The sequence below is a fragment of the Anabrus simplex genome, chromosome 4, assembly GCF_040414725.1.
Source record: "Anabrus simplex isolate iqAnaSimp1 chromosome 4, ASM4041472v1, whole genome shotgun sequence".
Classification (NCBI taxonomy): domain Eukaryota; kingdom Metazoa; phylum Arthropoda; class Insecta; order Orthoptera; family Tettigoniidae; genus Anabrus; species Anabrus simplex.
The window spans coordinates 231,352,417-231,376,205 of record NC_090268.1 but is presented as its reverse complement, the minus strand read 5'-3'; the positions used below and the strand labels follow the sequence as shown (position 1 = coordinate 231,376,205).

The following is a 23,789-nucleotide window of genomic DNA, read 5'->3' as shown; positions in this document are numbered from 1 at the left end:
TCTTTCTAGACTTAATTTATTTATCCATTTCCGTACATACATTTCCATTGATATTTGAATTTAGCGCGATTTTTTCAGGTCAAGTCACTAGGTACGCCACCGTCGAATTGTCTCCCATTTTAGCAAGGCTAAATCCGTAAGTGTCGCGAATTGTCTCTACTGTATTTGTTACCACATGAGGCTCGAGCTTTAGGCTCCTCACTGGGCAGGAGACCGGGGGAATTGGGAGCACAGAGCACCTCGGAGTGATGATGATGATGATGATGATGATGATGATGAAGAATCCCGAACCCTTTCCACCTAGCTCACGGAATGTTTTACCTTATCCCAAATTTAATAGTAGTTATGAAAATAAATGATGACTTTTTAAGAAAAAATAAATATCATAGAATACTTCCGGACCAGTGAATGTTTTCTCTCCAGAGACTTTGTGAGAAATCAGTAAACATGCGATACAGGATAGGATGATAGGAGCTATTTTTTAAAAAGTGTCAGTTAATGTATTCTTAGATCGTGATGAAATAGAAGGTTGATTTAAACAGATTATCAAATGTTATGGGTCTGTTATAAAATATACAGGATAATATTTTTCTACTTGTTTTTGTACTTTGAGGTTAAGTACCAACCTCTTCATAAAACTAGTTAATTTGGATATTTCTGCCAAAATTATTGTACAACGATGACAATTTCTTATACCTAACTATTGTTCGTGCCATTTTAAATATCCCTTGAAAACCTTTCCTGTTTAGAATGTCTGTGTTTCGAAGATATTTAACATACCAGTTGTATCGGTATAGAAAGGGTTTCACTAGGATTACATGTAATGTTCAAATTGGAATATCTAATTTAGGTTATTCTCCTCGGGTAAATTGTTCTATGCCGAGGTCTGTTCCTTCTGTAAATACTACTGAACATTCGTGCAACAATTTAAAAGCTAAGACTTTTATTCTGTGTGGTCTACTAAGTTCTTTAGGTTTGAAGAAGGATGACGAGACCACTCCAGAATCCGAATTAATTATGACGATAAAGAGGAGCATTTTGTTGATACAGGTAAGAAATATGAACCGATTTTTTTATTTTTTGGGGAGTGATCTGCATTCTGCATCAGCATTCCAAAAGGAGATGACTTAGGTAACATATAATCGTTGGCACTTTACAGTGTACCTTCATTTGAACCTGAATAAATAAGACACATTCTTCTGTTTTAGAAAAAAAAAGTGACTGAAATAGGTTTTTTCATCAAAACCTCAAAAACTTTCTGCCAACTGTGCACTGGATTAATTTCAACCATTTAAGTTTTGTAGCATTAAGAATGGGAAATTCATCAAAGTGCGTTGCACTGATGTCTATTCTCTACCGTTTGTGTTAATAGTACTGTATATACTATCTCATCAGTAGAATTCGGCTTCTCCTCAAAACTGTCCTCTTAGTGTTACGCGGATATACCACCCAGCTAGCTGCCAAAGTTTCTTTAACAATAGGAAACTCGTCAAAGAGTCTTGTACTGTTTTTAATCACTACTGTTTCTTAATAGCATACACTATCTCCTCAGGTGAATTCGGCTTCTCTTCAAAACTGTCGTCTTAGTGTTCCTCGGATATACCACCCAGCTAGCTGCCAAAATTTCTTTAACAATAGGAAACTCATCAAAGAGTGTTACACTCTTTTTATTCTCTACTGTTTGTTAATGGTATATCGGTACACTATCTAGGCTCATCATAAGAATTCGACTTCTTGAAACTGTCCTCTTAGTGTTCCTGGGATATACTGCCTGGTAGTGGACATTAATATGGGCAGGGGAGGTAGCCCCTCACCCTTAGCCTTTATTCCTGCAGGTTGTTGGGACCCTACCTTTGATCTTTATTAATACAGCTTGAACTCTGCTGGTGGGGAGACTGTTACCAGGTGTTGGAATGCTACTGGCAGAAAGGTGGACCATTCTTCCTGCAGCGCTGTAGCAAATGTATTTCATGATACGGATCATTGAGATCTGGAGCTAAGTTGCCGCTCCCAGAGGTGTTTGATATAATTGAGATAGAGGTATGGGTGGTGGGCTGATCAGGCCGCTTCTGAAACATTATTGCTCAGAAACAGCTCATGAACAGACTCCACTTTACGACAGGGAGCATTATCATGCTTAAATACACAGCACAACAACTAGTCGAAATGTCCTTTTATCCGTACAGCCTTTAACGTCCTCTTTCATGAAAAACACCCCCATACTGTCACCACACCTATGCCAAATTTTACCATGGGCACTGTACAAGTTGTCATGTATCATTCACCTGGCATTCACCTCGCCCAAACCCTCCCATCTGATTGTCATATGGTATAGCATAATTCATCACTGAACACAGCACTGAGCATTCACTGGCAAAATGTGCAGTTTATTGGCGGGTGCTTGAGCTTTGAACTGAAGTCCTTGTATCTCCCAATGCACAGTCATGGTTCTAGCTGCACTGCGGAAATCACCATGATGGTATTGCACATTGTCATGGGATTTTCCCGTACTAACTTTTTCAATGCCTACCTGGCCAAGATTTGGTTATGCTTGTATTTTACCATTTCCCCTTAAAAATCACGTCCCTGACAGTCGACTTGGGCAACTTGAGAATGGCAGGAATAACCCTGACTAATTGCTTACTGATGTGGGAACTAATAACCATTCCACGTTCAAAGTCACGATAGCTCTTTTCTACGCTGATGGCGGGCGGCTTACATGCTGTCAGAAGTGGCGAGCGGGGGGCCAACCAATCCAGCGTGACGTAAGAAGACGGTAAGTGAGTGGGACAGAGAGCACTACTGCAACGTTGATGGGATTGCACTCCTGTTAAAGTTGGGCTCAAAGATACATAACAACAAAATACAGATGTGCGTATGTTCTAGTTCAAGTATGGCCTGTGAATGTATTTTATTCCATCTTGGATGTAGTATAATACCTACATGACTGTTCACCTTTTCCCACAGGAACTTTTACCTCCTGTACCTTGCCAGATTTTTGTTGGAGTGTAATTCTGCTGAATGTAGGTCTCATCTAAATAAAATATGTTGGTTAAAGAGTCCTTACTCCTCAGCAGATGCATTTCTCTCCATTAAAAGTCTTCTCCTGTCATTAAATAAAAAAATTTAAAAAAACCCATAGACTTCAGTATCATCCACCATGAAGTAACTCCCAATTGAAAGTTTATTTCTTTTTTAAAACCAATTCGGTGTTAGGTATTCATAATCTACGTAATACCCGAGGATTGTTCTTCTAATTACATCTTTATCGAATCCATCGATTGCCTTCGTTATACAGTTCCTTTTGATTTGTTTGTGCGGTGATTGAAATGAGATAGAACCAGATGACTTGATACTATCTTTGCCTTTCTTTACAATACATTGAACAGTTCGCATAACAACTTGACAAGCTTCCGACACACTATGTTGCACTTTATACACATTCACTAAAGAACCATTATTTTCTGCTTTCTTCAGATAATATCCATGAACATTGCTGATTATTTTTCTACCTTCACTCCTTATCTCCTTCCTGTTCACCGTTGTAAGATATTTATTGCAGTTATAACATATAGGGTCTCTCATATAAACTAAGACCGTCAAAGCGGTATTTTTACTCGCATACTTCTTGACTTTGCAACCAGCCTGCACGTGTTCGACCTGGCAAGCATCAGTTTCCAATCTGAATCTCAGCTGTTAACATGGTGAGACAGTTATCATTGCAACACCTTATTTTCATATGTAAAAGTTTTGGTTTCATCTTAGTGGTTGTGTGAACAGTCATAACTCTTGCTATTGGTGTGCAGAAAATCCTAATGGTGTTTATGAAGTCCTTCATTAGGAAGATAGGTGTTTGGTGTGCTGGTAGTGCAAGACGAATAAGTTAATTGGGCCTATTTTTTGCCAAGACGACAGTAAATGCAGAGAGGTACCAAGATGACATTTTACGCCGTTCTTCCTTCAGTTAACAGAAGAAAAAAAATTGCGTGGGTGGTTTCAACAAGATTCAGCCCCTGCTCATACAGCAGAAGATTCCCTTCTAACAATTTTGGAAATGTTTGCAGAAGGAGTGATGTGTGCTGGTCTCTTTCCCCCTTGTTCTCCAGATCTAACAGTGTGTGATTTTTACTTGTGGGGTAAACTGAAAGAAAAAGTGTATCGAACAAATCCTCACACCTTGGAGGAACTGAAAGAAAACATTATGAATGAAATCAGCAACATTACATTGGCAGAACTCACTTGCGTCAGCCAGAATGTGGTTACCAGATACAATGCCTGTATAACCCAGGAAGGACAACACTTTCAGCTTCCTTTATAAGGTAAGATTTCACATACGATTGTATACAAACTTGAAGTAGGGCAGCCGCGCATGACATAAGTTCAGCTGAGGTAGCTGCCATAATGCAGAGTAGAAACACTGTGCATTCGGTCTTAGTTTATATGAGAGAACACAAGTAGAAATTAATGAACATCACATCACATGTTACATACATGCCAATCGAAGAACACAATAAAAAATGTGGCAGTAATTACTCACACAGGTACAAAACATCGACAGTCCTAAAACAAACTTGTGAACAAAGCTCTTTATAATACTCACACGCACACAGCAAGACTACTCTGCAATGCAGCAGTTTGTAGAGTGAAGTGAGCGCAGCAAATTCCTCAAGCAACTGAATAGTTCTCAGCACCACTGATAGGCGACCTGTCTGATTGGCCAGTGGCATATTGCCTGCATCCTACTTCCCCTGACAGCATGCAGGCCACCCACCTTCAGTGTAGAAAAAAAGCTATAATCTCACTTGCTCTACAAATTTGCAGGTATCTCATAACACTGAACAACACCAAGTCCTCAAGTGCCTTTTAAAGCAGCAGCAGCAGTTGTATTAACAGAAGGGTGTCCGAATACTTCTGAGCAGATAGTGTACTTGATTCAAGATCAAACCATGTGGTTCTAATTTAGAACAGACCAACAAAATGAGTTATTATGAAATATTGTTTTCCCCTTGAAACGAAATATTCAAATGCTCTGTTGTAGAATGAGTACACCAAGAATAAAACCTATCGTGAGCTACTTTACCACATATTCAACAACCTGGAGATAAATTACTGACTTTTTTACCTTTTAAAAGTAATTCGTAGCAAGAGGATGCTGATCCCATTTTGACTCAAAAATATTTTACTATACACAAACTACAGCCATAACTCAAATTCTTTATTTCTAATAAAGGATTACAAAGCATTGCAGCACCCCGGTTCAGAAAGAAAACATGATTTTATGTGATGACATAAATTCAGATTGCCAACTATCTTGTATTTCTGTAATCCAGCCTTTCAGTCAATCAATCAATCGATCAATCAGTCAATCAATCAGTCACTACTGATCTGCATTTAGGGCAGTCGCCCAGGTGGCAGATTCCCTATCTGTTGTTTTCCTAGCCTTTTCTTAAATGATTGCAAAGAAATTGGAAATTTATTGAACATCTCCCTTGGTAAGTTATTCCAGTCCCTAACTCCCATTCCTATAAACAAATATTAGCTCCAATTTGTCCTCTTGAATTCCAGCTTTATCTTCATATTGTAATCTTGCCTATTTTTAAAGACACCACTCAAACTTATTCGTCTACTGATGTCATTCCACACCATCTCTCCACTGACAGCTTGGAACATACCACTTGTGTCAAAAACATATCAGATGTAAGGCTTTTCAGGCGTTTGCTCTATTAACCAGCGTTTCGTCTTAGGTCTGACACTAGACTCATCAGAGTGGGAGGTGTCAGACCCTACCCACTGACGCTGGGGTGTAAACATATCAGATGTAAGGCTTTTCAGGTGTTTGCTCAATTAACCAGCGTTTTGTCTTAGGTCTGACACTAGACTCATCAGAGTGGGAGGTGTCAGACCCTACCCACTGACGCTGGGGTGTAAACATATCAGATGTAAGACCTAAGATGAAACGCTGGTTAATAGAGCAAACGCCTGAAAAGCCTTACATATGATATGTTTTTGACATTTTTGACATGCTCTATTGGTGAAAAATATCTAATTCCCTCCATGGGAATTTAGAATTTTCCATATACCACTTAGTCGAGCAGCTCATCTCCTTTCTCCCAAGTATTCCCAGACCAAACTTCGCATCATTTTCTTAACGCTACTCTTTTGTCAGAAATCACCCAGAACAAATCAAGCTGCATTTCTTTGAATTTTTTCCAGTTCTTGAATCAGTAATCCTGGTGAGGTTTCCTTACACTGGAGCCATACTCTAATTGTAGTTTTACCAAAGACTTATGTGTCCTCTCCTTTACATCCTTATTACAGTGGCCTCAAAGTAGGAAGTTGCTGAGATAGGGGAGGGAGCAGAGCCAGCGGAGGAGGTCCCATGCCTACTCCACTGAGCTGAGATCATAGGTTATGCGTGTACAGCAATATTATTGGTAAGTTGAGCTCCGAACATCTTCCTCCCAACCAATCCAAGATTATTTCCATCCTTATAAAATAGTAGGACGTCAAACAATTTACTTTGTTGAGGAATTCATGAATAATCTCAAAATATTTATGTCATTTTAAGGAGGTTTTTAAACTACAGAATATAAACTAAAATCACTTCCAGAGGGCAACCTGTTGGAAATAGGTATATACCATTGCAGACTTGTATGTAGAGCTTTCTATGCTCTACAATTCGTATGCTTACACTTGGGGTCTGTTATTGACGGTTCAGGCAGCATAAGCGAAGAAAGTGCTCGGTCTCAGCCGACTTCCTTCATTTTCTGTAATTTCTTTCTTGTGTTAAATCACTTAGATCCCCTTAAAAACCGTTAAGTATCATGAACTTATTTCACCATTTAATGTACAACACATGTAAACAAGTAATTATTAATTTGCATTAAACTGTTATTATTTTCTTAGTTATGTTCATTCCTTTCATAGGATACAAATCACAAAAACACCTGCATTATAATTTTAAATTTTCTTTTTTTTTTTCCAATCGGTTTTTCCAGCGTCACAATGACACAAATAGGTTTTATGGTGACAATGGGATAGGAAAGGGCTAGGAGTGAGAAGGAAGCAACCGTGGCCTAATTAAGGTGCAGCCCCTGCATTTGCCTTGTGTGAAAATGGGAAACCAAGTAAAAGCATCTTAAGGGCTGCCAACAGTGTTGTTTGAACTCACTATCTCTCGAATGCAAGCTCACACCTGCACATTATAGTTCATTATTATTATTATTACCACAACGCTATAATCTCTTATGAAGCTTCATGTTGTCCGTATTGATGATTCCTTAATTCAATCTATAATTCAAAGGAGGAGATCATAGGTTATGAATTTCATAACAGTCCGTATTGACAGTTGATCACTATCAAAGGTTAGAGAAGGGTCCACCTATTCAATACCATTAGTCTGTATAGTGTTCTATATAATTGGGACTAGTTTCGACCCCATATACACTGGGTCATCGTCATCCACGATCCAGTTGGAAAAACATGCTCACATACAACCTATAATAAAGTAAACAGTCAGGTATGTCTCAATTTACAATCCAAATTGATGAAGTCCGAACAACACGTCCAAAATTGAAATCAAATGACACATCAAAACTGCTGCGGTTGGTGCCGAAACATGTCGTCGCTCCTGCAGCAACCAAACGTTCCTGAGTTGATCTGGGAGTTGGCATTCTCCATCTGTATAGATGTACCACTTGGTTTATAAATTATGTTTTGTACAATAGTAATATGGGTAATGGTTTGTTGAAGGGGAACATTCATAACTTGACTAAGCATTCCTTTTCATCAGATGTAGTGATCTTTTGTTTAATATAGTTTGAAGTGGATGTCTGAAAAGAAAATATTTAAAGTAAATTATTGAGAAAAGAAGGGAAGCTAGAAGATCGAATACTTTTGTGTCTCATGCAACGGTCTGAAAAATGATCTGCAACCTAAAATTAGAAAGTATCTTGGAATTGAAAATGGGGCGCCAGCAGAACTGGAGAAAGGAAAAAATGTAGTTTTTGCCCAAAGAAAAAAAAAAAATGATGTGTAAAATGTGTATCGTTTTCAGACCGTTGCATGAGGCTTTTATGGTCATGTGTGTCTTTATGAGATCTAGACCCAAGGTTTTCAGGTGTTTTCTTCTCGAGAGCTTTTCTCCAGTATTGCAACTCAGAATGATTTGTGAATTTATCCCACCAATGTCAAGAAGAGAAAAAGTTTCTAAGATGCCACCGAAATGAGATTCTTGCAACTGAGTACTCAGACTTCATGCCATCGACGACATCCACTCCACCTGTGGTAAGGTTATAGAAAGGCATATTAATAGGGTTTTTTTTAGGTCCCTGAAAGCTTCATCACTCATCAGAATCATGCGTCGTCGATAATAGGATGACATTTCGATATTTCTTAGGAGCATAAGACACGACCATTGCATTTTCCCAAATGCGAAGAGTCTACTGTAAAGAAGTCTTTGTCTAGTGTTTACAGTTTCTAAAGATGATTCCTCCTTATTTTTCTTCAATGTTGCTACAACTGGCAAATCATTTTGAGTAGCCAACCCGTTTGCAACAGGCACGGAGGAGAACCAATTGTCCATTTTAATGTTCTGACCAGAGCCTTGAATTGGTAAAGTCATCCTCTTCACAACAGCACTTGGTGTATTATCCAAATGAAAAGGTCCCTCTGGTTGATTTCTACAATACACTTCAATATTGTATGTATAAAACATTCTGGCATCTACTACAGAAAATATCTTCAAACTGTATTTTGGCAGCTTGATTGGCATGTCTTGCCGGAAAGAACACCTTCCTAAAAATACTCTTAACATTTTGTCCAGTGTCACATATTCTCGTACACTGTAGTTATTCAAACATCTCTGCACAAATCCATCAAATACATTCCTTATGGGTGCCAGTTTGTCAATTGCTTTCATCCTTGTCTTGTAATTTCATCATCAAAGCGAAGGGCTCTAAGCAATAAATAGAATCGTCTGTAGCTCATGACAAGACAAAATATTTCAGGCGCAGTTGCATCATTTGCCCACAAATCTAACATTTTTACATGGGAAGATTTCATCACCCCAGCCAGATAAAGCAATCCAATAAGGGCTTTAATTTCTTCTAGATTTGTATTAATAATGTCTGATTCATGCCTGTACTTCGCTCTATTTTTTCTCAGCCTACATTGGTGTGGTGGGTTATTTCCTCAAGAATCGACACAGGAAAAAATAGGTTCCATGCTTCAGTAATTGTCTTTGATTGAAGTCTTGGCTTCCCCTGTCACTCCTGGAAGGTGAATTATGATGTTCCTCCTTGGTCTGCGTCTGCCCTGATTTGGTGGGTGTATTTTCCATTGCATTGTCTTGTCACGGCCAGTCTAAAAAGGCCCTAAATTAACGGCAGTTTCTTCAGCAGATTGTTCACTTTTGCTATTGTGGTCACTATTTCGAACCGCATCTTCCTCAGAATAACCAGAGGAACCGTTACCATCCTGAGACGTGTTCCCTTCATGGTCCGTTTCCTCCTCAAGCCAATTAGCTATTTGCTTTTTATCACTCATAATGTAAACAAAATAAACTGCCCATAAAAATGTAAATAATAACTCAATCTGGGTAATTAATTGTAAGAATTCTAAGAGTTTGACAAGCTAAACACACAATACGAAAATCAAGATTCAGACATACATACATACTTACATACATACATACATACATACATACATACATACATACATTATCATTATAGACTGTTATGCCTTTCAGCGTTCAGTCTGCAAGCCTCTGTGAATTTACTAAATGTTGCCACAATCCTCGATTTGCTACTAGTGTTGTGGCCTTATTTAGTTCTATACCTCTTATCTTTAAATCGTTAGAAACTGAGTCTAACCATCATCGTCTTGGTCTACCTTTACTTCTCTTACCCTCCATAACAGAGTCCATTGTTCTCCTAGGTAACCTATCCTCCTCCATTCGCCTCACATGACCCCACCACCGAAGCCGGTTTATGCGTACAGCCTCATCCATTGAGTTCATTCCTAAATTAGCCTTTATCTCCTCATTCAGAGTACCCTCCTGCCATTGTTCCCACATGTTTGTACCAGCAATCATTCTTGCTACTTTCATGTCTGTTACTTCTAACTTATGAATAAGATATCCTGAGTCCACCCAGCTTTCGCTCCCGTAAAGCAAAGTTGGTCTGAAAACAGACCGATGTAAAGATAGTTTTGCCTGGGAGCTGTCTTCCTTCTTACAGAATACTGTTGATCGCAACTGCGAGCTCACTGTATTAGCTTTATGACACCTTGATTCAATCTCATTTACTATATTATCATCCTCGGAGAACACACAACCTAAATACTTGAAATTATCGACCTGTTCTAGCTTTGTATCACCAATCTGACATTCAATTCCATTGAATTTCTTACCTACTGACATCAATTTAGTCTTTGAGAGGCTAATTTTCATACCATACTCATTGCACCTATTTTCAAGTTCCAAGATATTAGACTGCAGGCTTTCGGCACAATCTGCCATTAAGACCAAGTCGTCAGCATAGGCCAGACTGCTTACTACATTTCCACCTAACTGAATCCCTCCCTGCCATTTTATACCTTTCAGCAGATGATCCATGTAAACTATGAACAGCAAAGGTAAATGATTACAGCCTTGTCTAACCCCTGTAAGTACCCTGAACCAAGAACTCATTCTACCATCAATTCTCACTGAAGCCCAATTGTCAACATAAATGCCTTTGATTGATTTTAATAATCTACCTTTAATTCCATAGTCCCCCAGTATAGCGAACATCTTTTCCCTCGGTACCCTGTCATATGTTTTTTGTAGATCTACGAAACATAAACACAACTGCCTATTCCTCTCGTAGCATTTTTCAGTTACCTGGCGCATACTGAAAATCTGATCCTGACAGCCTCTCTGTGGTCTGAAACCACACTGGTTTTCATCCAACTTCCTCTCAACAACTGATCGCACCCTCCCTTCCAAGATGCGAGTGAATACTTTGCCTGGTATATTAATCAATGAGAGACCTCAATAGTTGTTGCAATCCTTCCTGTTCCCTTGCTTATAGATAGGTGCAATTACTGCTTTTGTCCAATCTGAAGGTACCTTATCAACACTCCATGCTAATCTTACTACTCTATGAAGCCATTTCATCCCTGCCTTCCCACTATACTTCACCATTTCAGGTCTAATTTCATCTATTCCTGCTGCTTTATGACAATGGAGTTTATTTGCCACCCTTTCCACTTCCTCAAGCGTAATTTCACCAACATCATTTTTCTCCTCCCCATGAGCTTGGCTGTTCGCAACACCACCAGGATGATTTCCTTTTACATAATATTCCCTCCACCTCTCCAGTGATTCTCTGGGATCTATTAAGAGTTCACCTGAATTACTCAAAACACTGTTCATTTCCTTTTCCCTTCCTTCCTAAGATTCTTCATTGCTGTCCAGAAAGGTTTCCCTGCTGCTTGACCAAGCCTTTCCAGGTTATTATCAAAATCTTCCCATGACTTCTTTTTGGATTCAACAACTATTTGTTTTGCTCTGTTTCTTTCATCTACGTACAAAGCCCTGTCTGCTTCGGCCCTTGTTTGGAGCCATTTCTGATACGCCTTCTTTTTAAGTTTACAAGCTGCTCTCACTTCATCATTCCACCAAGATGTTTGCCTTTTCCCATCTGTACACACAGCTGTTCTTAGGCATTCCCTTGCTGTTTCTACTACAGCATCCCTGTATGCCACCCATTCATTTTCTATATCCTGAACCTGCTTACTGTCTACTGTTCGAAACTTCTCACTAATCATATCCATGTATTTCTGTCTAATTTCCTTGTCCTGGAGATTTTCTACCCTTATTCGTTTGCAGACAGATTTCACTTTCTTTACCCTAGGCCTAGAGATAGTTCACTAGAGATCAGATAGTGGTCTGTATCATCAAAAAATCCCCAGAAAACTCGTATATTCCTAACAGATTTCCTGAATTCGAAGTCGGTTAAGATATAGTCTATTATGGATCTGGTACCCCTAGCCTCCCATGTGTAGTGGTGAATAGTCTAATGCTTGAAGAATGTATTCGTAACTGCTAAACCCATACTAGCACAGAAGTCCACCAAATGCTTCCCATTCCCATTAGCTTCCATATTTTACCCACATTTACCAATCACCCTTTCTTATCCTTCAGTTCAGATTCAAACAAAATCAGTAAAAATGTATAACACGGATGGTCGAGGGTGAGCATTCCGCTCACTAACACGTAGCAGTGTAGAGGTGAGTGGCACTAAACTCACTGAAGGTGACATAGATGCGTGCTGACTAATTCCCCCCACTCCTGACATTCCAACAAACAGCCACTCATTGTTCATTTTTAAACTGTATTCATGTCTTGTAAATTTTGTGTTATTCTTTAAGTGTATTTTAAAATGTTTTGTACGCATTTTTAACAACACTTGCCGATTTTAAATTGTACGGCTGAAGATGACCTCAAGAGATGGTCGAAACTGCTAGTATAAGTATGAAATGTTGTAATTTAAAGCATTTCATTTTAGTATTGTATTGAATGGTGGATGATTTTCCTTTTACTCTCCTACAAACATACCATACCATTGAAAAAAGCACTTCATTATCAAGGAGGAGCAGGACACATTTCAAACTCTCACAACAAACATATTTATTAATGTTCAATATTTTTTAAAAAAAGTGTTGTAACATATTTTTTTTATGGCTGTGTCAATTTTTAATGCATTTTTAGCTGAGGATGTCTTGCATAAGAGACAAAATATTGTGCCGTTTCACAGTTCTTCATAAGAGCTGTAGGAACAAAGATGGAGTCTCTGCGATCAAAATGTCAAATAAAATGCATTTAACGTCAGTACGGGCCGAAATGTAAGTCCTTTCGTCGGTCGATTACGGAAATAACCGCGTATAGAAGGCGCTGAAAAAAATGACAAATGGACATTATTTAAAACCATTATTCAAGAAAAATGTGCTCATCACTTATTATATAATCTGAACTCGAAGCTGTAAGAAGACTCAAGACTAGATTGAAAGGGATTATCCAGCGGAGCTAAAGATTATAAGTTGGAAACGAAAGATAATTCGCGACTACACGCCAATTAGCTGATATCAAGATTAAATCGTTGCGCGGAAGATTAAATACGTAAAAAAAAAAAAAAGAGATAAATAGACTACAGTAGAACTACGTCACGAGTAGCGCAGGGCTTCAATAAAATTTTCCCGATACTGTTTAATGTTGAAGGATACCTACTGATCAGTTGTTGTGTGCATTTACGCCAACAAAGGGATAGCGGAATGAAATTTATTTTCAAATTGGAATATATACAGAACATCTGTCTTAGTCGATTTTGAACTAGTTTATTGGATCAACTGTACTCTAACGAAATCTATGCAATCTGAGCAACGCAAGAGATATATTAATTGGAAGATGTCAGCAATGAATCAAATATTCTATTATTGTTCTGTTTCATACGCACGAGTCTCCACCATGGGCCTGTAAGGAAGCAAGGCAATGCTGCTTGGATCCTGACAAGGCGATACGATGTTAGCTGTCCCGGATGACCAGTGATCAGTGTTGAGAAGCTACGATGTACCTGACCACTTGTGGAGGAACCAGATGACGAGATCCTAATCTCAGATGACCGGAGATGAGGGAACATCGAGACCATCTCGAGCAAAGCTAAGTCCATTACCTAAGTCGTTTTCGTAAGTAAGAGTATATTATTTCTTTTATTGCATGTTGATGTTTTTTTTGTGCGAAGACAGTGCGTAGATAAACGTCTTGCTGATGTGATTGGAAGTAGGTATTCATCCATATGGTATGTCAATTCCACTTGTAGGCGTGGTCACCAAGTGATTTTCCGATCGTAATGTTTTCCAGTGATATGTGAGGAGAGATAGCTAGAGTTATTATTATTACCAGTGTTGAGTAAAGAGTGAAGTTGGCATTAATACCTGTGTGTCCTAATTTAATCAATTTCAATCAGTTCGAGATTGTATATAGGATGTGTTTTATGAAGGAATATGGCAGTAGACTACTCCAAGTTCATGTTAAATTTGGCACTATGACAGTAGTAAGTAAAGTAGGCATTTTATGAATGTCATGGCACGTTGATGTGCAAGTTAAGGTAGTGATTTACATATGATGAAGTGAAAGAGTTGTTATATATGAAATATGAGTATTAATTAACGCGTCATAGATATGATATAAGGATGTTAATGGTTTATGATGGCGGTATTTATTGTTTTCTTCGAGAGAGAAGTAGTCATAGTTGTGCGAAGAGAGATTTAGTCATTTCAAATGATGTTTCGGAGAGTGTCACTGAATTCTCGCCAATTCCATGTAATAATTCTGGATCATACGCATTGTACATAGCTTAGGATATGATCTCGAGACGAGTAGTGCAGTGTTTTTTTTTATCCATGTTAGGATTACCTAGAGAATCATATATGTACTCAAGACAAGATTTGAGCCTTCACTGATTTACTTAGGATGATCTTGAAAACTCTCGCGATGTATAACTTTATTTCTGGACAAATTTCAACCTATAGGCTGATCACTGGTGACATAGATTTTCAAGGGAGAATTATTGTTTTTTTTTAGTCGGAGATAGTGTCATCTGACCAAGTAGATTTTCCGTTGATAGTATGTGTTATGATAGCTACATATGATATGTGTGGTGACGTTTTTTTTTTTTTGTTTTTTTTGCAACCAGCACGTAGTCTGATAATCAATAAGCTAAGGTCATTTTACCTTAAGTTCATAAATTAAATCTTGCGATAACGTTACTTGTAGGGTGATTACGACTTACAATGGACTAGCTTAGCTTATGATGTGTGACACAAGGAAATATGAGCGTCTAAGAGGCAACTAAGTAGGCAGAAGTGAATGTTTAAAATGTAAAATGTACAAGAGAGTACTTGTCAAATCAAAGGAAGAAGAGCTTTGTGATAGCCTTATTGAGAATTCTAAACCTGCATCTAGACAAACAGTCAGTGAAAATTAAGTAATGTGACAGTTTATAGAGTAAGGAATAGGTGGTAACTAACAGAATCTAATGCTTATCCCAAGAATAATTGATTCAGACGACTTGAACTCCATTTCTTGACTGAACATTAACTCGGCAATTCTACTAGCGTTTCTTTATTTTCTCAAGAGAGTATCACTAGAAATACTGTAAATAGTAATTAATACAATTTTTATTTTTCTTCTTTGTGGATGCATCCTATATTCTTAGTGTACTTGATTTTAATGTTAATTTTCTTGCCAGTATGGCACATGTAAATACCATTATCTGTATTCACATTAATTTATTTTATTATCGCCCAACTTTGTAAGTGAGTTGTATACGAAGGAAAACATAGCTTTTTCAAAAGTTTCCCAGATGTTACATAGAATTTATTCTAATAATTCATGATTTTGGAGATCAATGGGCTTAGGAAAGGAAATAATATGATCCGAGAAGACATTTATTTGGATGAATTCGGAAGATGTAATTTTTCTGAAATGTTGTTGACGGATATGGACTATAGGGTTGACAGTGAGTCACTCATTTCAAGAACTATTTCATTGGTAAAAATTTGAGATAATTTTCTTGAATATTTGACTTAATATTTAAAATAAATATGGAATAGTGAAACCTAAACACTCTTTCTCTGTGTTCTTAGAATAAGAATTAGTTGTAAGACTGTAGTAGTTTCAAGCGACGACAATTTCTCTAAGAGCTAATAAGAGTATGGTATCTAACTAGATTCGAGTAAGAGACGTCTTTCGGCGTTAGTTAGAAACTTCCATTAATCGACCCGGGCGTTCTTCTATAACGGAACTCACACCCGTAGAACTCAGTCACCGGATAAATTGAATTTAGAGCTAGTCAGGATCTCTTGTGTCCATGCCTGGACGCGGGAACGGCGCAAGAAGAAAATGGCGCCTCAACGTGATGCGAATGGAGAAAAACGCCACGGGAACTGTTGGTCGCAAACCAAGTAGAATTTTTGGGATACTCATGTATGTGGAAATTCAAGAGAAAGTCGTCGTGGGAATTCCAAGAGAAAGAATACGACACAGAACTGTGAAGAGGTTGATTCCCATATGTAGCGATAAGAATGAGGAAAACATCGGGAAACCTGTTAAGAAGATGACAGAGATGATAGTCGAATGACGGATCTTTGGTGCAATATTAGAGTAAAATGGGAGAATTTACTCAAAAGAAGTGGGTAAGATAAAGGAGATATTTTAGGAATTAATGGATGAGGGATTATTGATTGTAACAGCAAGATGATTGCATGGAGATGGAGATGTCATACGGTAATTTCTTTACTGGAATGTTATGCATTGTTATTTTATGGGATCGAAGTGGACACAGCAAGATATTAGACTGTGAGAACGAGTAGATGCCCAGTATAGATAATGGAATAGGAGAAAGAAGAAATGGATGATTGCTCTGAAGAGAATAGCAGAAAATAGCTGGTAGCAGTCAGAACTCGGAAAGAAGGAAAGATGACCGCTAATATGTTAATTTATTTAGAGGTAACTTAGATATAAGAGATGGATTGTAAGAGGTTATTTGAGTTATTTTCAGTTAAGAATTGGAGTCATAATTACATGGACAAGTACCTCATATTTACTAGTGTGATTGGGTCAACATCGTGAGCTGAGTCAGATCCAAGTAGTGAAGCCTGCCTGTTTATTTACTGAATATATATATTGTTGATTGAAGTAGTGGGAGAGACATTGCTGGAGAACTTGAGTTGTGGAGAACTTAGGGAAAATATAGAGTTTATTAGGATTTTTAGAATTTAGAATACTAATTGAATATCGATATGACGACGTTAAGCCATTTGAAAGCTCAATTTGAGGAGTATCAAAGGGAACAACGAGAAGAACAAGAACAGTATCGAAAAGGCCAAGAAGAGAAACAAGAAAAATATCAAAAAGAACAGGAAGAGAAAGAAAGAAGACAGAGAGAAGAGCAACGGGGATTGTTGCAGGCTATAAAAGAAATGATGGAAGAAGCTAAAAAGGAGAGATGGGAAGAGAATAGACAGCGCGATGAAGAAGCTAGAAGATGCAACGAGGAAGCTAAGAAAGAGAGGCAGGAAGAAATGAGAAGGCAAGAGGAAAGGTTAAAGGAGATTATGGAAAGGATGGATAAACATGATGAAGAATCTAAGAGAGAGAAGCAAGAACAAGAAGAACGATACCAAAGATTTATGGAAGAGAAACATAAAGAAATGATGGAGGAAATAAGGAGAGGTCATCAAGAACAAAAGGAAGAAATTAATAAATACCTGGAGAAGATGGAAGAGGTGACTAGGGAACAAGAAGAAAGACATAAGATAATGTTGGAGGAGATGAAAGAAGAGATCAAGAACAATATAGATGAATGGAAAGCTGAAATTAGTGGAAGTATAGAGGAGAAGAACCGAGAGATACGAGAAGAAATAAACGAAATTAGGAAAGAAATAACAGGGAACAATAACTATCTCCAGTCTTTAAAGGAGAATGTAATAAAGGATTTATCAGACAACATGGAGATTCCCAAGAAAAGTGGAGATTATGTGAGGAAAGTATAGGAAAATTAGGTGAGGACGTGCAAACCACGAGTACAAGTCTAGAGAGGAAGTACGACCAGGCTGCAAACCAAATTGGGAGCAGAATAACGGAGATAAGGGACGAAATAGAACAACATAAGGATGAATTAAACCAAAGAATATCGAAATCTGAAGAAGGGCTTAGACAAATGCAAGCTCAGTTACAAGAAATTTGTGAGGAAGGACCAGGAAAGACTGTTATGATGTCTGGTAGCGAGCGGAACAGAGGAGTTGAGTTTCAAATAAATGAAAGAGAAGCGACACCAATACCAGTCACACGTTCTAACCACAGTATGGGGGAGACAAATGTGGATAACGGAAACAGTGGTTATCCTACGATTATTAACGTCATAAAAACTTTCGATGATAGACCGAAGCACTTTAATAATTCCACCAGTATTTCGCCCAAACGTTTCCTTAGGGAAATGGAGGATTATTTTAAGGAACATGGCATAGCTGAGGAGAAGAAATTGAAAATAGTGGAAAAGCATTTAGATGCTAATCCAAGCTTGTGGTTCCAAGCATTTAAGTATACTTTCCATGAGTATAGCGACTTTAAGACGGCGTTCTTACAAAAATTTTGGAGTCCAGAGGTGCAGCAGAGTTTACGTCTAGAGTTGTATTCTCGCAAGTATGCTACTAATGGTCAAACAGGGTTTAGTGATTACTTCGCTTACCAGTTTCACTGTTTTCAAGATCTTGATTCGCCACCCAGTGAGCTTGAAGCGATCAAGACGATACAACGACAATTTCCCTCAGATGTACAAAGACTGCTGGCTACTGCTAACCCAACTACGGCAGTACAAATGGAAACGACACTTAGACAGATCGATATGACTACAGCACCACACCCTCAAAGAATGATTAGGAATACTTTCGGTGAAGAAACGGTTAATGTGCTCACACAGGAAAGCATTGATAGGAATACGCCTGAAGAAAGAGGAAAAATGAACAGGAAGAGACAATGGGGAAACCAGGAGAGTGGAAGGAGAGATGAAGAAAAATGCTATTGCAGGAAAGGGTCCTACAACCAAGAAGCATACATGGGAAATAGAGCATATAGACCCAACATGCGATACAGGAACCCGTATAGAGAAAACAAAGGAAGAAGTAATTTCAGAGGGAGATATGGTTACGGAAAGAGAAATGTGAGAGACAACCAAGGAAGGGAAACTTATAATCGGAGACCTATACGCGAAGTAAATGAGGACCGAAACGAGAAGGTCAAGTGGGAGAAAGCAATTAGAGATCAAGACGTCAACGCTGATGTAGAGGGAGTGGAGAGTCTTGAGTTACAGAGATATAAAAAGAGGAAACAGGAGGAACAAATCCTCAATCCAAACTCGAGAGAATTCGAATGTAGAAGAGAAAATGAGAAGATAACAAGCAAAAAAAACGCCGATTTTGAATTAGAAGGGGAGGTTGAGAATATAAAGAACGCATTGGGTTCCAAAATTCACAGTTATTTCATAACGCAGGTTGATTCATGGGAAATCGATTCGGAAGAACTGATAAAGGATTTGACCGTACATCATATGAAAAGAAAATATGAATTGCCTATTATCGTAGCAAGAGTTGGAGAGCTGAAAGTACGTTGCCTAGTTGATTCTGGGGCTAGCATCAGTGTGCTTTCGAAGGAATTATTCCAAGATATGAGTAGAAGAATGAAATTATTAACCATCCCAGTTTCGAAAATTAAAATAAGAGGTATAATTCCGGATAAGACGGTAGAATGCAATATACAAACATATTTGGAAATCAGTATTGGAAACAGGCACTTTGAGCATCCATTCATCGTCATGAACAAGATTAAATATAATATTATACTAGGAATAGACTTCATGACGGTAACTGGAATGACGATCGATATGGAGAAACAAGAAATAAGATTCCCTATATCTGACGAGCACACCAGGGAAAACCAAGAACGGATTAAGATCAATGACGACCTTATGATCATAGATAACAAGGAGGCGCCGGAAGAAGAAAACTTACCATCGGAAGAGCATCCGAACTTTCAATCAGAGGAAGGAGGGATATCTCTGGCAGATGAAGACATTGTAGAAAGCATAGAAAAAGTAATGGCTGTGGAGGAGGAAGAAGACATGCCGAACATCGCAGAAGCAGTGGCGAATGCTAAGATTTCCTCGGGCGAAAGGTCAGAACTTCATGGGATCTTACAGGAATACTTGGATATATTTAAGAATAAACCAGGACAGATTCCAAATTTTAAATATAAACTAATAGTGAACGATTGGACACCCTATAAAGGCAAACTTTATGGAATTCCGGAGAAACACTTCCCAGAAGTGAAAAAGATCATAAAGGAAATGGAAGACGATGGCATTATAATGAAGACATCCAGTCCTTATTTGAACCCCTTGGTAATTGTGGTGAAAAGCAACGGGAAACTCCGTCTGTGCCTTGACGCACGTTTTTTGAACGGTCGGTTGATTCCAGAGTATAATCAAACTCCAAAGATAAAAGATATTATTCAGAAATTCCCTGACATGAGGTATTTTTCAACCATGGATTTTACGTCCTCATACCATCACATCGTTCTGGAGGAAAAATCCCGATTGTTAACCGGATTTATGTTTGATAATCAGACATATATCTATTGTCGTCTCCCATTCGGTTTGAGGAATAGTTGTGCAGTTTTGGTGAGAGCATTAGACAGAAATTTAACACCGGAAGTAAAGGAGTTTTTAACTTACTACGTGGACGATCTAATTCTGGCAACTAAAACATTTGCAGAACATTGTGACAAGCTTGAAAAGTTGTTTCGAAACCTAAGAGCCACTGGATTTAAGATCAACCTTACAAAATCAAGATTCTGTCGAGAAGAGGTCCTATTCGTCGGTCACATGATAGACGGTACAGGTATACGGCCAAACCCAGTTAAGATCCAGGCCATATGCGATTTCCCCCGACCGAAGCGTATAAAGCACGTCAGGCAATTTCTTGGTATGGCGCAGTTTTTCTCTAACCATTGTCAAGGATATACCCAGACCGCCGCACCTTTACAGGATTTGTTAAAGATCAACAACAGGTGGAAATGGGATGAGAAGGCAGAGAGAGCATTCCAAGAATTAAAGACCTTGTTAACCAAGAGCATCAAATTAGGCTATCCGAACTATGAAAAAGAATTTATAATACAGTCAGACGCATCTAATGTTGGCATCGGAGCTTGTTTGTACCAAGAAGAAGAAGGAACACCTCCCAAAAGAATATATCTAGCATTCACTAGCCGAAAATTGAGGAGCCACGAGGTTAACTATACCACGACAGAACAGGAGCTGTTAGCGATCATTTACGCCTTGCAGCAATGGAGAAAAACTATTTACGGATACCCAATAACGGTCAGATCAGACCATAAGGCATTAACGTTTGGATTGAAAGCTGCAATGACTAATGAGCGGATAACAAGGTGGATGTTGTTCACGCAGCAATTCCAGATAAAAATCGAGTATTGTAAGGGAAAGGAAAACATCCTTGCTGACGCCTTGAGTCGTAACCCTGTGGAGAAAGTGGAAGTAATTCATAAAATAGAATTGGTCCCGGAAGATGAAGAAACATTAGAGAGACTACTGAACCTAGTACACTTGCAGCGTCAAGACGAGAGGTTGAAACAAATTATAGATAGATTGGAAGACGGAAACCGTGAAAGGGAAACAAGGTCGAGGATTGCGGAAATCTACAGCTTAGAGCAAGGAATACTAATGGCTAGAACAGGTAAAGGTCATAAAAGGATACGCATAGTACTACCTTCGATGTTATACAAGGAAGTAATCTGGCACATACATAGGATTACAGGTCACGGCGGCGTAGGAAAGGTAACCCAAGTCATACTCGAGAAATTTACTTGGAAAGGTATTCGAAGAACTGTGAGGAATACAGTAAGAACATGTGACATATGCCAGAAGGTCAAACATGGCAGTGGTATGGTAAGACACGAACCCAGAGCTATACTACCGCAGAAAGCTCGAGAATTATATGCTATAGATATCTTTGGCAGACTCCCAACTGCCAGAAAGGGACATAAGTACATAGTCGTAGTGATGGATGTGTTCTCTAAATATGTGTCGTTACAACCAATTCAACGCACCAACACAAAACAGGTATTACAACGTCTAATCAGAAACACCTTACCTAGTATGGGAAAGCCTGAGAAATTACTGTCAGACAGAGGGACACAATTTACGTCGCTTCAATTCAGAGAAACCATGGAAGAGTTAGGAATTAAACACATTCTTTGCTCGGTGAGACATCCAGCGTCCAATCCTGTTGAAAGATGCATGAAAGAAATAGCGAAGTTCTGTCGAATCTATTGTCTGAACCAACACTGGAGGTGGTTAGAGGTAATTGGAATAATAGAAGACAGCATGAATAACACAATACACGAATCCAGCGGACAAATACCTAAAGTTATTCACCATAGTATTAAACCTGAGAGACCATGGGACACAATTATTCACCTACCTGCTGAACCTAACTTAGATATCAACGAAATTAACAAACTGGTGCGAGAGAGAATGTACAGACAAGCACAGAGAAGGTTAAGGAGAGTGCAGCATAAGAAATTCCAACCTGAGTTGAAGAAAGGCGACCTTGTATTAATAAAGAAACCCGCAATTTCCAGTGTAACGAACAAAATCTTCGCGAAATTCTTGCATTTATTCGAAGGACCATTTATGATCAACCGTTCATTCAGAAATAATGCATACGAAATTCACGACTTAAATGGAAACAGTAAAGGAGTACATAACAGTGCAAACATCAAGTTATATTTCAAGGAATACAGAAGTGGCAGACCATCTCATGTGATGACGAAGCAAAGAAGTATAGATTGAAGCCACTTACATCATGAATGAACAGATTATTCCGCAGAAAGGAGTATTAATATAAATGAGAACTTATAAAGAACAGTGAAAAGTCCCATTATAAGAAGGAAGGCGAATGTAATAAATATATAGCAAGCCATATATTTCTTTCAACGTAGGGGAAGTTAATGTGCCGTTTCACAGTTCTTCATAAGAGCTGTAGGAACAAAGATGGAGTCTCTGCGATCAAAATGTCAAATAAAATGCATTTAACGTCAGTACGGGCCGAAATGTAAGTCCTTTCGTCGGTCGATTACGGAAATAACCGCGTATAGAAGGCGCTGAAAAAAATGACAAATGGACATTATTTAAAACCATTATTCAAGAAAAATGTGCTCATCACTTATTATATAATCTGAACTCGAAGCTGTAAGAAGACTCAAGACTAGATTGAAAGGGATTATCCAGCAGAGCTAAAGATTATAAGTTGGAAACGAAAGATAATTCGCGACTACACGCCAATTAGCTGATATCAAGATTAAATCGTTGCGCGGAAGATTAAATACGTAAAAAGAAAAGAGATAAATAGACTACAGTAGAACTACGTCACGAAGTAGCGCAGGGCTTCAATAAAATTTTCCCGATACTGTTTAATGTTGAAGGATACCTACTGATCAGTTGTTGTGTGCATTTACGCCAACAAAGGGATAGCGGAATGAAATTTATTTTCAAATTGGAATATATACAGAACATCTGTCTTAGTCGATTTTGAACTAGTTTATTGGATCAACTGTACCCTAACGAAATCTATGCAATCTGAGCAATGCAAGAGATATATTAATTGGAAGATGTCAGCAATGAATCAAATATTCTATTATTGTTCTGTTTCATACGCACGAGTCTCCACCATGGGCCTGTAAGGAAGCAAGGCAATGCTGCTTGGATCCTGACAAGGCGATACGATGTTAGCTGTCCCGGATGACCAGTGATCAGTGTTGAGAAGCTACGATGTACCTGACCACTTGTGGAGGAACCAGATGACGAGATCCTAATCTCAGATGACCGGAGATGAGGGAACATCGAGACCATCTCGAGCAAAGCTAAGTCCATTACCTAAGTCGTTTTCGTAAGTAAGAGTATATTATTTCTTTTATTGCATGTTGATGTTTTTTTTGTGCGAAGACAGTGCGTAGATAAACGTCTTGCTGATGTGATTGGAAGTAGGTATTCATCCATATGGTATGTCAATTCCACTTGTAGGCGTGGTCACCAAGTGATTTTCCGATCGTAATGTTTTCCAGTGATATGTGAGGAGAGATAGCTAGAGTTATTATTATTACCAGTGTTGAGTAA

General features: G+C 38.5%; 1 protein-coding gene across 3 annotated transcripts in view; it reads left to right on the top strand.

Moving 5' to 3' along the window:
• The first annotated feature begins 242 nt into the window (after nt 1-242).
• Ttc19 (tetratricopeptide repeat domain 19) overlaps nt 243-23,789 on the top strand; it is a 53,291-nt gene continuing 29,744 nt past the window's right edge. The window contains exons 1-2 of one of the 3 annotated variants that reach the window (XM_067145421.2): nt 243-559; nt 851-1,050. In XM_067145421.2, the coding sequence (XP_067001522.2) occupies nt 556-559; nt 851-1,050 (204 nt within the window). In that variant the 5' untranslated portion in view covers nt 243-555. Of the gene's footprint in view, nt 1,051-23,789 lie in introns of all 3 variants that reach the window. The other 2 variants (XM_067145422.2, XM_067145420.2) reach the window with 2 other exon arrangements.